This window comes from Tamandua tetradactyla, chromosome 3 (assembly GCF_023851605.1).
Source record: "Tamandua tetradactyla isolate mTamTet1 chromosome 3, mTamTet1.pri, whole genome shotgun sequence".
NCBI classification, from domain to species: domain Eukaryota; kingdom Metazoa; phylum Chordata; class Mammalia; order Pilosa; family Myrmecophagidae; genus Tamandua; species Tamandua tetradactyla.
In genome coordinates, this window is record NC_135329.1 from 208,718,841 (window position 1) to 208,734,949 (window position 16,109).

Consider the following 16,109-nt stretch of genomic DNA (forward strand, 5'->3'; position numbering starts at 1 on the left):
CTGCTTGTGAGAATACCTAGAATTCTCCCTTGGGGAAATTGAATTTTCCCCCTTTCTCACCATTCCCCAAGGGGACTTTGCAGATACTTTTTTATTCACTGTTCAAATCCTTCTGGGATTTATCGAGGCATCACTCTGGACAAACCTACAAAATCTCATGCCCTACTCAAGGTTCCATGTACATATGGTGTTCAATTAAGCTGTCCACATAAGTTATAAAAGGAAATGCACTAGTCAAAATATAAATTTTGTACCAAATAAATATTTTTTTGCTTTAGTCTCACACATAAGTTAAAGTTTTAAAATATTAATTACCATCTATTTTCAACACCCTGCAGTAATGACATTCCTTTGTTCTTCCTCATGCAAAACATTTTTAAATTTGTATATTTAGTCACTACCATTATACACTCTAGGCATTCCTAGATTATACCATCTCAGTCTTTATCATCTATCTTTCCTTCTGATTTCAGTTGTGCCCCTAGACCTCCTCCCTCTATCATTCTCACATTCAGCTTCATTCAATGTTCTAACATAATTGTATTACAGTTAGCTAGTATTGTGCTATCCATTTCTGAATTTTTACAATCAGTCCTGTTGCACAATCTGTAGCCCTTCAGTTCCAATTACCCAATACCTATGCTATTTCTATCTCCTGATGACCTCTGTTCTTAACTGAAATTATCCAAGTTCATTCATTACATTCAGTGCATATCAGAGGGACCATGCAGTATTTGTCCTTTTGTTCCTGGCTAATCTCACTCAGCATAATATTCTTAAGGTCCATCCATGTTGTTACATACTTCATATCTTTATTCTGTCTTACAGCTGCATAATATTCCATCATATGTATATACCACAGCTTGTTTAGTCACTCGTCTGTTGATGGACATTTAGGCTGTTTCCATCTCTTGGCAATTGTAAATAATGCTGCTATAAACATTGGTATGCAAATGCCCATTTGTGTCCTTGCCATCATGTCCCCTGAGTAGATATCTAGCAGTGGTATTGCTGAGTCATATGGCAATTCTATACTTAGCTTTCTGAGGAACCATGAAACTGCCTTCCACAGTGGTTGTAACATTTGACATTCCCACCAACAGTGAATAAATGTGTCTCTTTCTCCACATCCTCTCCAGCACTTGTCATTTTCTGTTTTATTGATAATGGCCACTCTGGTGGGTGTGAGATAATATCTCCTTGTGGTTCTGATTTGCATTTCCCTAATAGCCAGGGAAGTTGAACATCTTTTCATGTGCCTTTTGGCCATTTGTATTTCCTCTTCTGAGAAGTGTCTGTTCATGTCTTTTGTCCACTTTGTAATTGTGTTGTCTGTCTTTTTGTTGTTGAGTTGAACAATCTCTTTATATATTCCGGATACTAGACTTTTATCTGGTTTCCTAATATTGTCTCCTATTGTGTAAGCTGTCTTTTTACTTTCTTGACGAAGTTCTTTGATGCATAAAAGTGCATTTTTGAGGAGTTCCCATTTCTTTCTTTCTTTCTTCAATGCTCGTGTTTTGGGTGTAATGTCTAGGAAACTGCCTCCTGTTACAAGATTTATAAGATATTTCCCTACATTTTCTTCTAAAAGTTTTATGGTCTTAGATCTAATGTTTAGGTCTTTGATCCATTTTGAGTTAATTTTTGTATACGGTGTGAGAAATGGATCCTCTTTCATTCTTTTGCATGTGGATATCCAGTTCTCTAGGCACCATTTATTGAAGAGACTGTTCTGTCCCAGGTGAGTTGGCTTGACTGCCTTATCAAAGATCAATTGTCCATAGATGAGAGGGTCTATAACTGAGCACTCTGTTCAATTCCATTGGTCAATATATCTATCTTTATGCCAGTACCATGCTGTTTTGACCACTGTAGCTTCGTTTTACGCCTTAAAGTCAGGTAGTGCGAGACCTCCCACTTCATTTTTCTTTCTCAGGACGTTTTTAGCTATTTGGGCACCCTGCCCTTCCAGATAAATTTGGTTATTGGTTTTCTATTTCTGAAAAGTAAGTTTTTGGGATTTTAATTGTTATTGCACTGAATCTATAAATCAATTTAGGTAAAATTGACATCTTAACTATATTTAGTCTTCCAATCCATGAACATGGTATGCCCTTCTATTTACTTAGATCTTCTATGAATTCGTTTAACAGTTTCCTGTATTTTTCTTTGTCTCTTTAGTTAAATTTGTTCCTAAATATTTTATTCTTTTGGTTGCAATTGTAAATGGAATTTGTTCTTGATTTTCCCCTCAGATTGTTCATTGTTAGTGTATAGAAACACTACAGATTTTTGAGTGGTGATCTTGTAACCTGCCACTTTGCTGTACTCATTTATTAACTTTAGTAGTTTTGCTGTGGATTATTCAGGGTTTTTGACATATAGTATCATATCATCTGCAAACAGTGAGAGTTTTACTTCTTCCTTTCCAATTTTGATGCCTTGTATTTCTTTTTCTTGTCTAATTGCTCTGGCTAGAACTTCCAACACAATGTTGAATAACAGTGGTGATAGTGGACATCCTTGTCTTGTTCCTGATCTTAGGGTTAAAGTTTTCAGTTTTTCCCCGTTGAGGATGTTAGCTATGGGTTTTTCATATATTCCCTTTATCATTTGGAGGAAGTTCCCTTCTAATCCTATCTTCTGAAGTGTTTTCAACAGGAAAGGGTGTTGAATTTTTTTTTTCCCCTTTTGTGCATGTTTATTTCACTGAGCATGTTTCAAGATCCTTCCATATTACAGTTTCTCTCATAATTTCATTCTTTCTTAAGGTCAAATAGTATTCCAACCTGTATATGGACTACATTTTGTTTCATCCATTAATTTGTGGATAGACACTTGGGATGTTTCTAGGTTTGGGCTATTGTGAACAATGGTGCTATAAAAATCATTATAATGTGATTATTATTGTGAATAATGATGCTGTACATTATCAATTTGCAACCCCTTTTTTCACTCTCTTTGGTTATATATCTTGATGTGGGATTACCCAGTCATATGGTAATTCTATATTTATGCTTTTGCAGAACTGCCATATTGCTTTCTACAGTTTTTGCACCATTTTACATTCCCACTAACAATGCATAGAGTTAAAATTTCTCTACATCCTAACGCTTGTTATTATCCAATTTGTTATAATAACCTTCCTTATATGTGTGATGTGGTATCTCATTATAGTTTGGCTTTGTATTTCCATAATGGTCAATGATTTGAACAACTTTTCATGTGTTTATTGGCATCTTATCTATCTTCTTTGGAAAAATGTCCAAGTTCCCTGCACGTTTTATAACTGGGTTATCTTTTCCTTGTTTCATTAACAAGTTCTTTATATATTGTGGACATTAAGCCCTTATCTAATATATGGTTTTAAACTATTTTCTCCCATCCTATAGGTTGTCTTTTCACTTTCTTGATAATTTTGATCAATGCACATAAGTTTCAAATTTTGATGAAATCAAATTTATCTATTGTTTCTTTTGTGGCTTATGCTTTTGGTGTCATATTTAAGAACCCCTTTATCAAATTCAGGTCATGAAGAACTGCTTCTATGTTATCTTCTAAGAGTTGTTTAACTTTAGCTCTTATATTTTGGTCCTTGATTCATTTTGAGTAGATTTTTGCATATGCTGTGAGGTAGGGGTTGAATTTAATTCTTCTGCCTGTGACTATCCAGTTTTCCCAATACTGTTGGTTGAAGAGACTGTTTTATTCCCATTTCATGTGCTTAGCACATTTGTCAAAAATCAATTTGCCCTAGATGTATGAGTCTATTTATGGATTTTAAATTCTGTTCCACTGGTCTATCTGTTTTTGAGCCTTTACCACACTGTTTTGATTACTGCCACTTTGTAGTTCAATTTGAAGTCAGGAAGTATTAGTCCTCCAACCTCTTCTTTTTCAAAATTGTTTTGGCTGTTCAGGGCCCCTTGAAGTTCCATAAAAATTTGAAGCTCAGGTCTTCCATTCCAGATTCCTGGAGGGATTGCAGAGATTACTGCCACTTTTAAGGACTTGAAGGATGCAGGAGGGGATGATTCCGATCACATCGCCGTTCAACTCTATTTGGCCTGCTAGACGAGGTGACAGCAGCAGTGCTGTCTCCACGATTTGGCCACGCTGCAGATCTGGTGCTCAACAGTGTGCTCTGGCCTGGCAGCATCTGGGACGTTAGGGTGTTGAATTTTGTCAAATGCCTTTTCTGCACCAGTTGACATGATCATGTGGTTTCTTTCCCTTGATTTGTTGATATGGTATATTACATTAATTGATTTTCTTATGTTGAACCATTCTTGCATATCTGGGATGAATCCTCCTTGGTCATCGTGTATAATTCTTTTAAAATGCTGCTGGATTCGATTTGCAGGAGTTTTGTTGAGGATTTTTGCATCTATATTCATAATAAAGATTGGTCCATAGTTTTCTCTTTTTGTAATATCTTTGTCTGGCTTTGGTACAAGGGTGATGTTGGCTTCGTAGAATGAGTCAGGTAGCTTTCCCTCCTCTTCAGTTTTATTGAAGAGTTTGAGCAGGATTGTACTAATCCTTTTTGAATGTTTGGTAGAATTCACATGTGAAGCAGTCTGGTTCTGGACTTTACTTTTTGGGGTGCTTCTTAATGACTGATTCAACTTCTTTACTTGTGATTGGTTTGTTGAGGTCGTCTATTTCTTCTCAAGTCAAAGTTGGTTGTTCATGCCTTTCTAGGAAGTTGTCCATTTCATCTACATTGTCTAGTTTATTAGCATAAAGTTGTTCATGGTATCCTCTCATTACCTCCTTTATTTCTGTGGGGTCAGTGGTTATGTCTCTCCTCTTCCATTTCTTATTTTATTTATTTGCATCCTCTCTCTTCTTTTTGTCAATCTTATTGATTTTCTCGTAGAAGCAACTTCTGGTTTTGTTGATTTTCTCGACTGTTTTCATGTTCTCAATTTCATTTATTTCTGCTCTAATCTTCATTATTTCTTTCCTTTTGTTTACTTTGGGGTTAATTTGCTGTTCTTTCTCTAGTTCTTCCAAGTGGACTGTTAATTCCTCAATTTTTGCTCTTTCTTCTTTTTTGATATAGGCATTTAGGGCAAAAATTTCCCTCTTAGGATTGCCTTTGCTGCATCCCATAAATTTTGATATGTTGTGTTTTCATTTTCATTTGCCTTGAGGTATTTACTGATTTCTCTTGTAATTTCTTCCTTGACCCACTGGTTGTTTAAGAGTGTTTTGTTGAGCCTACATTGTGCATTTTCTGGCACTCTGCCTATTATTGATTTCCAGCTTCATTCCTTTATGATCTGAGAAAGTGTTTTGGAAGATTTCAATCTTTTTAAATTTACTGGGACTTGCTTTGTGACCCAGCATATGGTCTATCCTTGAGAATGATCCATGAGCACTTGAGAAAAGGTGTATCCTGCTGTTGTGGGGTGTAATGTTGTATAAATGTCTGTTAAGTCTAGCTCATTTATTGTGTCATTCAAGTTCTCTGTTTCTTTATTGATCCTCTGTCTAGATATTCTGTCCATTGATAGGAGTGGGGAATTGAAGTCTCCAACTATTATGGTAGATGTGTCTATTTTTCTGTTCGGTGTTTGCCTCTTGAATTTTGGAGCATTCTGGCTTGGTGCATAAATACTTATGATTGTTATGTCTTCTTTGAATTCTTCCTTTTATTAATACATAGTGTCCTTCTTTATGTCTTTTAACTGTTTTACATTTGAAGTCTGATTTGTTGGATGTTAGTATAGCTACTCCTGCTCTTCTCTGATTGTTATTTGCATGGAATATCTTTTCCCAACCTTTCACTTTCAACCTGTTTATCCTTGGGTCTAAGATGCATTTCTTGTAGAAAGCATCTAGATGGGTCCTGTTTTTCTAATCCATTCTGCCAGTCTATGTCTTTTGACTGGGGAGTTTAATCCATTAACATTTAGTGTTATAACTGTACGGGCAGTACTTTCTTCTGCCATTTTGCCTTTTGGATTTTATATATTTTATCTAATTTTTCTTTTCTTTACCTTTACTGATCGTCTCCATTTCTATACTCTTCTCCACACCTCTCTCTCCTGTCTTTTCCTATCTATCTCTAGTGCTCCCTTTAGTATTTCTTACAGAGCCAGTCTCTTGGTCACAAATTCTCTCAGTGATTTTTTTGTCTGAAAATGTTTTAATTTCCCCCTCATTTTTTTTTTTTAGAGACCCTCTGCCCACACTTGCCTGGGAGGATCCTGGTGGGGGATAAGACAACCACCTCCCTCCTCCCTGGGGAGAAACCCACCCCCCCACCTCCATGGAGAGACCGCTGCCTCCCTCCTCACTGGGGAGACCCCAAACCCCTGCTCCCTGGGGAGACACCCAACCCACTCCTTCCTGTGCAGACACATGCCCCCCCTCCTCCTTGGGGAGCTACCCCACCCCTCCTCCCTAGGGAGACACCGACACCGCACCTTCTTCAGTTGGAGGCACTGCTACATTCACTTGAGGGCTCCAGCTCACCTTGCCTGACTTAAGCTTGTTCTGCTGTGGGAAGGCCTGGTGTGCAGGCGGAAAAGCCCAGAAACTTCCATTCAGGAGACCCTCCCTCAGTGTGCCGGCTCATGAGACGAAGTCAAGGACTTCCCAGCCCTGGGCTAGCACTCTGGGCCATCCTGGCCCTTGGGCACTCTCCTTAGCTTGAGAATCTTCAATTCCAAACCTGTGGCTGTTTCGGTGACCCCTTCCCCCACAGACCCTGGGCCGCGGGCCCCGAACCCATACCCCACCGGGGGCCAACAGGGATAGCCGCTGTGATGGGCCCCTGTGTACACGTGAATGCTGGTCACAGCCACTGTCGCACAGGGTCATGTACTTGAACATTGGCTTTAATAGTATCTGGTCTGTTTTTTTGTTTTTTTTTTTTCAGTTTTACTGAAACTTAACAAGCATACCCTAGAAATTAGGACTTAGTCCTATCCAGGCCACGGTAGCAAGGGGTCTATTTTCGTGGCTTAACATAGCCCCTCAGGACCCCACCTTGCTACTTGAGGGATAAAGGGTGGTAGAAAAGGGGGGGATGCAGGGAAGGAGGTGGGGAAGGAGTGGTAGGGAGAAAGTAGGGGCCTAGCCCCCAGCCCCGCTTCCTTGGGTTTTGCCTGCCAGAGACAGGCATTAGACGAGCAGAACCTTCCAGACTTCTTCATTCTCATGTGCCCGGTAGAAGAAGGGGATGCAGGATGTATTGCCCAGTCCAAGGTGATCCTGGGGGTGTTGGATCTCATGTAGCAGTAGCATTCTCTGCTGGGCCGTGGGGATCTCTGGAACAGTCTGGCTTTGGAGGGCCCCTCCCTTTACAGATCCCACATCATTTGCCAGGTTCACCTTGGGAAGGTCCTGGCTGTTGGCTGCTCCGAGCTCCTGGGGAGCTGAGGGTGCTGTTGTGGCCTGACCAGCAGGGCTCTGGGCAGCTGCCAGAAATTTGTCGTGCCATTTGTTGCACTCACCAACAAGTATTTTTTTATTTTTTTTTTATTTTTATTAATTAATGGAAAAAAAGAAATTAACCCAACATTTAGAAATCATGCCATTCTACATATGGAATCAGTAATTCTTAACATCATCACATAGATGCATGATCATTGCTTCTTAGTACATTTGCATCAGTTTAGAAGAACTAGCAACACAACAGAAAAAGATATAGAATGTTAATATAGAGAAAAAAAATAAAAGTAAAAATAATAGTAAAAAAAAAAACACAAACCTATAGCTCAGATGCAGCTTCATTCAGTGTTTTAACATGATTACTTTACAATTAGGTATTATTGTGCTGTCCATTTTTGAGTTTTTGTATCTAGTCCTGTTGCACAGTCTGTATCCCTTCAGCTCCAATTACCCATTATCTTACCCTGTTTCTAACTCCTGCTGGACTCTGTTACCAATGACATATTCCAAGTTTATTCTCGAATGTCGGTTCACATCAGTGGGACCATACAGTATTTGTCTTTTAGTTTTTGGCTAGACTCACTCAGCATAATGTTCTCTAGGTCCATCCTAGAGAACATGCTTCATAAGTTTATCCTGTCTTAAAGCTGCATAATATTCCATCGTATGTATATACCACAGTTTGTTTAGCCACTCTTCTGTTGATGGACATTTTGGCTGTTTCCATCTCTTTGCAATTGTAAATAACGCTGCTATAAACATTGGTGTGCAAATGTCCGTTTGTGTCTTTGCCCCTAAGTCCTTTGAGTAGATACCCAGCAATGGTATTGCTGGGTCGTATGGCAATTCTATATTCAGCTTTTTGAGGAACCGCCAAACTGCCTTCCACAGTGGTTGCACCATTTGACATTCCCACCAACAGTGGATAAGTGTGCCTCTTTCTCTGCATCCTCTCCAGCACTTGTCATTTTCTGTTCTGTTGATAATGGCCACTCTGGTGGGTGTGAGATGATATCTCATTGTGGTTTTGATTTGCATTTCTCTAATGGCCAGGGACATTGAGTATCTCTTCATGTGCCTTTTGGCCATTTGTATTTCCTCTTCTGATAGGTGTCTGTTCAAGTCTTTTTCCCATTTTGTAATTGGGTGGGCTGTCTTTTTGTTGTTGTTGAGTTGGACAATCTCTTTATAAATTCTGGATACTAGACCTTTATCTGATATGTCATTTCCAAATATTGTCTCCCATTGTGTAGGCTGTCTTTCTACTTTCTTGATGAAGTTCTTTGATGCACAAAAGTGTTTAATTTTGAGGAGCTCCCATTTATTTATTTCCTTCTTCAGTGCTCTTGCTTTAGGTTTAAGGTCCATAAAACCGCCTCCAATTGTAACTTTCATAAGATATCTCCCAACATTTTCCTCTAACTGTTTTATGGTCTTAGACCTAATGTTTAGATCTTTGATCCATTTTGAGTTAACTTTTGTATAGGGTGTGAGATATGGGTCTTCTTTCCTTCTTTTGCATATGGATATCCGGTTCTCTAGGCACCATTTATTGAAGAGACTGTTCTGTCCCAGGTGAGTTGGCTTGACTGTCTTATCAAAGATCAAATGTCCGTAGATGAGAGGGTCTATATCTGAGCACTCTATTCGATTCCATTGGTCGATATATCTATCTTTATGCCAATACCATGCTGTTTTGACCACTGTGGCTTCATAATATGCCTTAAAGTCAGGCAGCGCAAGACCTCCAGCTTCGTTTTTTTCCCTCAAGATGTTTTTAGCAATTTGGGGCACCCTGCCCTTCCAGATAAATTTGCTTATTGGTTTTTCTATTTCTGAAAAATAAGTTGTTGGGATTTTGATTGGTATTGCATTGAATCTGTAAATCAATTTAGATAGGATTGACATCTTAACTGTATTTAGTCTTCCAATCCATGAACACGGTATGCCCTTCCATCTATTTAGGTCTTCTGTGATTTCTTTTAACAGTTTTTTGTAGTTTTCTTTATATAGGTTTTTTGTCTCTTTAGTTAAATTTATTCCTAGGTATTTTACTCTTTTAGTTGCAATTATAAATGGGATTTGTTTCTTGATTTCCCCCTCAGTTTGTTCATTACTAGTATATAGAAATGCTACAGATTTTTGAATGTTGATCTTGTAACCTGCTACTTTGCTGTACTCATTTATTAGCTCTAGTAGTTTTGTTGTGGATTTTTCCGGGTTTTTGACGTATAGTTTCATATCATCTGCAAACAGTGATAGTTTTACTTCTTCCTTTCCAATTTTGATGCCTTGTATTTCTTTTTCTTGTCTAATTGCTCTGGCTAGAACCTCCAACACGATGTTGAATAATAGTGGTGATAATGGACATCCTTGTCTTGTTCCTGATCTTAGGGGGAAAGTTTTCAATTTTTCCCCATTGAGGATGATATTAGCTGTGGGTTTTTCATATATTCCCTCTATCATTTTAAGGAAGTTCCCTTGTATTCCTATCTTTTGAAGTGTTTTCAACAGGAAAGGATGTTGAATCTTGTCAAATGCCTTCTCTGCATCAATTGAGATGATCATGTGATTTTTCTGCTTTGATTTGTTGATATGGTGTATTACATTAATTGATTTTCTTATGTTGAACCATCCTTGCATACCTGGGATGAATCCTACTTGGTCATGATGTATAATTATTTTAATGTGTTGTTGGATTCTATTTGCTAGAATTTTATTGAGGATTTTTGCATCTATATTCATTAGAGAGATTGGCCTGTAGTTTTCTTTTTTTTAATATCTTTGCCTGGTTTTGGTATGAGGGTGACGTTGGCTTCATAGAATGAATTAGGTAGCTTTCCCTCCGCTTTGATTTTTTTGAAAAGTTTGAGGAGAGTTGGTACTAATTCTTTCTGGAATGTTTGATAAAATTCACATGTGAAGCCGTCTGGTCCTGGACTTTTCTTTTTAGGAAGCTTTTGAATGACTGATTCAATTTCTTTACTTGTGATTGGTTTGTTGAAGTCATCTATTTCTTCTTGAGTCAAAGTTGGTTGTTCATGTCTTTCCAGGAACCTGTCCATTTCATATAAATTGTTGTATTTATTAACATAAAGTTGTTCATAGTATCCTGTTATTACCTCCTTTATTTCTGTGAGGTCAGTGGTTATGTCTCCTCTTCCATTTCTGATCTTATTTATTTGCATCCTCTCTCTTCTTCTTTTTGTCAATCTTGCTAAAGGCCCATCAATCTTATTGATTTTCTCATAGAACCAACTTCTGGTCTTATTGATTTTCTCTATTGTTTTCATATTTTCAATTTCATTTATTTCTGCTCTAATCTTTGTTATTTCTTTCCTTTTGCTTGCTTTGGGGTTAGTTTGCTGTTCTTTCTCCAGTTCTTCCAAGTGGACAGTTAATTCCTGAATTTTTGCCTTTTCTTCTTTTCTGACATAGGCATTTAGGGCAATAAATTTCCCTCTTAGCACTGCCTTTGCTGCGTCCCGTAGGTTTTGATATGTTGTATTTTCGTTTTCATTCGCCTCGAGGTATTTACTAATTTCTCTTGCAATTTCTTCTTTGACCCACTCGTTGTTTAAGAGTGTGTTGTTGAGCCTCCACGTATTTGTGAATTTTCTGGCACTCCGCCTATTATTGATTTCCAACTTCATTCCTTTATGATCCGAGAAAGTGTTGTATATGATTTCAATCTTTTTAAATTTGTTAAGACTTGCTTTGTGACCCAGCATATGGTCTATCACCAACAAGTATTTTGATGAGCTCCCGCAACTCGAGCAGTTTCACCCGCATACCTTCCTGGTCTTTTGCTAAGCGGTTAATGTACTGCTCTTGTGCATGGTGGTGCGCCTTCATTGCTGCCCTCTGGTTTTGGTAGAGGACAATGTAGTCACCGATTGCATCTGTCTCTCCAGACAGCTGGATGCAGCAATGCTCCAGCTCTTCCACCTTATCCTTTAAGCTCACTTTCTCGTGCATAATTTCTGCAAAGCGGTGCTGCACCTTCTCCATAGCTCCTTTCAGAGCCTGATGAATGTCCTCTGATATGTGTTCCCTGCCAGTCCCGGGGGGAGGGGGAGCCTCTGGCTCCCGCCGAGATGAGGTCCCTTGGCATACCAGGTGCTGGCAGCGTAGCGTTTGATCCTTCGGCTGCCTCCACAGCCGTGCCCGCTCTTCTTCAGCACTGGCTATGGCCGTTTTCAAAAATGCCACCATGGCCCCCCGACTGTCTAGGTCATCAGGGATGCTCAGCTCTGGATCCTGAGCCTCTTGCTGACTCTCAAGAGCATCTCCTTCCCCAGCCAGGCTCGTGAAGCCCAACTGGGCCTGCAGTTGTTGGTTCTGCTGATTGGCAGCTTGCAGGCACTCCTGTGTCGCCTGTGATTCCTGCCTTGTCATCTCAGCTGTGGCCTTGCTCTGAACCTCTTCGTGCTGCAGCTTTTCCGCAAGCTGGGTCTGCAGCACTAACTCCTTTTGCAGAATCTCCTTCTCAGTGGCTAGCTGCTGATAGGCAGCCACAAGCTGCTGGCAGGCGGCTATATACTGCTGCAGGTGGCTCAGGTACTGGTCACGCTGCTCTTGCAAACCCTGAGCCTCTTTGCTCTTTAATTCCATCCTCTCTTTGAGCTCTGCCAGGTTTCCCTGCAGCTCTCCCAGCTTCTTGGTCAGCTCTTTCTTGACATGCTGTTCTGAATGCAGGGCACCGGTTACTGCCATGTGTTCATTGCTCAGCCTGAGAAAGCCGTTCTGCAGTTCAACCAGTTGCTCCTTGAGTTGACGGTTTTGGGAAAGCGCGCGGCTGATGGTGATGGGGTCGCTCTGCATGGTCTCCAGAATCTGTTTCCGTTCTGCCGCCTGCTCTTCCCAGAGCTCAGCTTCCCGCTCCAGCTGCAGCAGCCTCACCTCCTGCTCCTGATTCAGATGACTTAGGCCCTCGCTGTTCTTAATCTGGGCCTGCAGGTGCCCTGCTAGGTGCTGCAACTCCTTCTGCAGCTTGCTAACCTCTGCTTGCAGCTGCTGTTCCATCTCGGAGGGCCTGGCTGGGGGCTTGTGGGGTGGGGGTGCAGCTACCTGGTTCTTCAGTTTCATCAGTTCGCCCTCCAGTTTCTGCCCCCCCTCATTTTTGAAGTACAGTTTTGCTGGATATAGAATTCTTGGTTGGCAGTTTTTCTCTTCTAGTAAGTTTGGCTTAAAGATGCCAAAAAGGTTTTTTTTCAGCTCCTCACAGCTGCATTTTCATGGCCTGTCCAGCTGATGGCGCTCTTTGCAAAAAAGCCTTTTTTCAGTTCAAGGCTGCACTTTCATGGCCTGTCCAGCGGATAGCTCTTCAGCAACCTATTCCCTGCAGCACTAAGCAGGCAGGGTGTTTTTAGCCATCTGCTGGTTCTGCCTCTGATGGGGATTGAAACAATGGCACAGTGGTACTGTCCAGGACCTGGTAAAGCAGCAGGACCCAGCAGTGTAAATTCACTGGCCAGTAGCTGGATCAGTCTCCCCCGGCCATGTCCCCCTCTGTTACTGGGGAGAAGGACGTCTGCAGTCCTGGTCTGTATAAGCCTGCCAGGAAGAGACCGACCAACCTGAAGCTACTTGCTTCAAGCGTGGGGGATGGGCAGCAGGAGACATGGCCCAATAAGATACTCCCAGTTCTTCACTGCAGTTTCTCAGTCTCTTCTTCCTGTTCTTCCCTGGATACCGTGCCGCACTCCTCTGGTCTCCAGAACCCAGAACAGTCATTTCTGACAGTTTCGCCTGTCCACTAGCTGTTTATGGGAGAGGAGTGAGCCCTATAAATTCCTTCCTCCACCATCTGCCCAGAAGTCTAACTTCAGGTAGTTTTCGTGTTTTTTTTTTTGCATTTTAAAGCTCTTTTTTTTTTAATTTTCAGTAATCACTTAGGGATCTTACTCTGTGCTCATAGACCTCCTCCCCCCTTAAATAGTCAAGAAAGGGGCTTTATTGGTCTTTGAACTCCTAAAATTGTAGGCACAATTCTGTGTGTACAGGGAGCTTGCTGGAAAGAGTACATGCAGCATTTGCTACCTGACCCCAAGTGATTGAGAACCTTAGTGATGAAGATGTTGCTATTTCAGCAAAAGTCTCAAGTCCATCTGATTTCTTTCATGACCTGATGCAGCCCCACCAGGAAGGGAATTTCATGAACTTGTGCCTTTGAGTTTTATTGAAAGTCTTGTTCACAGCCATGATTCAGCTGGCTCCTCAAGAGCTGGGAGTTGAGAGGACTGGTGTTCAAACCTTAGTTAGTCCAGAAATGGGGGCCTGGTTTTGGAAGGTGAGATCTGTGGCCAAGTGCAAGTCTTCTGTGCAAGCAAGACAGGGCTGTTTGGGTCTCTTCCTGTCCCTCTCTGCACCTGACCTAGCAACCCTGAGCCCCTTTCCCAGCCAAGATGCACCTGGATTTTCCCTTCACTCTTTTTTTTTTTTCAGAGTAAGGGGGTAAGAAATTTCTAAGAAATGCAGAGAATAGGAGCATGTGGGCACTCTCACAAGTAAAGAAGGATGGAGTGTGGTAAGCAATAGGCAGTATGGGGCTGTTTGCTTTTATAGATCAGCTTTACTTTTTCTCTCCTAGTTCCTTGGTGGTAGATAGTCAGTTTGGGTGTCCCTTCACTCTTGAGATGCTGCCCACAAATCAATAATGATGTTTTCCATTATCTTTGTTTCCTGAACTGGCAGTTGTGGAGACAGTTAATGGATCGCAGTAAACCTGTGTTGACCAAAACTGTCAGGGTAATCTAGTCCAGCTTTCTCATTTCAGAGCTAGGGGACTAGAAGGTCAAAAGGTAAGGACTTGCTCAAGGTCAGGTGCCAACTCACGGATGCTCCTGGGTTGTGACCCCCATGCCACACAGTCCCCCATAATCACCTGCCATGCTCTTCTCCACAGTCCCCCCTCTGACTCCCTTGGTTTTCATTCTCTTCTCTTTGTTTCTCATTCAGTTCCTTTGTATCATTTGTGCATTCAGTACTGATACCCCTGGGGTGTAGAAAGTAAAGCTTTGCCTTGGTGAACCTTAGGAGCAAATGTTGGGGAGAGCTTCTGCAGCAAAGTTGTGACCTTTGGGGAATAGGAATTGAGAGGGTGTTTAGAGGTCTGTACAGGTTACCTGCTAAGCTAAGACTCTTCCCCCTCTAGTTTACTCAGAAACTACCCAAAGGCACTCCTTTCCAACTGATCTTGATTAACTTTTGGTTAGTTGATGTATTGACTTTCCCTTAAATGGTGGGGAGCAGAGGCTTGGGAATATCCAGAATGATCTACAATAGTTGTTTCATCTCAACCCCACCATAGCCCCCCTTCCCTCTACTGATTTCCCTTCATGTTATATGCCACTAATGACTGAGACTGTGCTCATGTAGTGAAGGAGTTTACGCCTGACCTTGGTTTTCCACAGAGTTGAGTAACTTGAGCAGGTTATCAAACCTATAAACATCAGTTTTTCTGTCTTTGAAATATGGATGTTAATAGCTTTCCCTCCAGGACCTGTGTTAGAACTAAGGGCCTGTATTGCTTAGGACGCTTGGTTGAAAGTGACAGAAAAAGCACAAGTAATCCAGGGTCTTGATTTAGTCTGCTTGATTCCCTCCCTCTGCAAACGCTATTGTCTGTGGGCCCTGCCGAGATGGCTGCCAACAACTCCAGGTTTCCAAAGCCCAGGTGGAACAATCCACGGAATAGAGGACTTCCGTATCTCAGAGTCCAAGGCTTCTAATAGGCTCTACAGGAGTCACATGCCCACCTCCCTAACCAATCACTACATTCAGGGCACTGTGATTGGCTAGGACTAGGTCATGTGCCATAAGGCATCATAGTCACAATCTCACCTTCACCACACCCACGAGGGTTGCTGCTTGGACGAAATTGCTCAGCTCTAGGCTGTTTCCTCGTTCTTGGCACTCTGTAGGTGCTCGGTGAATGTTTACGCTCCCTTTCTTTCCCTTTGGTTTGACTCATGGAAGCAAGTCGTAGCCAAATAAAAGCTCTTTGATCCAGAAGGTGTGTCCCTATTAAGCACCATTTGCTGCTGTTCTCCAACATACAAGGGAGCTGACTTCATTTTAAGTCATTTATTTTCCAATTATGGCAATAATACATTCTCATTAAGGATAGTTTATAAAAGGGCATACTGGGACCCATTACAAATGATGGTGCAACAGAGGGTCTCATGAGCACAGCACATGTGTTCACCATGTAAAAAGTAAGGACGAAAGAAGATTACCACACTGTATATAAAATAGGAGTGTTCATATTTGTGATTTATGTGTGTTTATGTATGTGTACAGACACATAGAAAGAGACCATAAGATGGACCAAATGTTAACAGTTTTTCCTTGATGGTGATCTAGAATTGGGTTCCAGGCTCTCCCCACCTCATTCTCTTTTGAAGACAAACAGCAAAGCCTTACTACCCTCATCTATCCTTGTCGTTTCACTAATTCCATTATGCCTGCCCAAAACAGAATTGCTCTAGGGACAGATAAGCAGTGATTTGTACAAAGGTCAAGACAATGGGTTTCCTGGATGCCTTCCTTACTGGGTTCCTGGCAGCCCTAGCTCTGGCATGTGCCTCTCCTGCCTGATTGTGTTTAATTGGACCATGGATGGACCCCTGGCCAGATTGGGTGAACCAGTTTGTTTATCCTGAGGATGTGAAACTGGGGCTGAAGGGCTGTAAGTT

General features: G+C 41.2%; 2 protein-coding genes across 2 annotated transcripts in view; one reads left to right on the forward strand and one right to left on the reverse strand.

Annotated features, from left to right (window-relative positions):
* Positions 1 to 16,109, forward strand: part of EFHD1 (EF-hand domain family member D1) — a 69,060-nt gene that overhangs the window by 33,299 nt on the left and 19,652 nt on the right. The window lies entirely within an intron of this gene.
* On the reverse strand, positions 6,907 to 12,571 carry LOC143676631 (golgin subfamily A member 2-like). Its single transcript, XM_077152064.1, has 2 exons — positions 11,140 to 12,571; positions 6,907 to 7,467 (listed from the first exon to the last, which is right to left on the reverse strand). Exons 1-2 carry the CDS (start codon positions 12,496 to 12,498, stop codon positions 7,141 to 7,143), a joined length of 1,686 nt encoding a protein of 561 aa, XP_077008179.1. The 5' UTR covers positions 12,499 to 12,571; the 3' UTR covers positions 6,907 to 7,140.

What these genes read in the sequence shown, in the direction of transcription:
- LOC143676631 (XM_077152064.1), bottom strand. Translation starts at nt 12,498, where the DNA reads ATGAAACTGAAGAACCAGGTAGCTGCACCCCCACCCCACAAGCCCCCA. An exon ending in TTGTTGGTGATAGACCATAT is followed by an intron (nt 7,468 to 11,139) that starts GCTGGGTCACAA and finishes CTTGTTGGTGAG; the next exon opens with TGCAACAAATGGCACGACAA.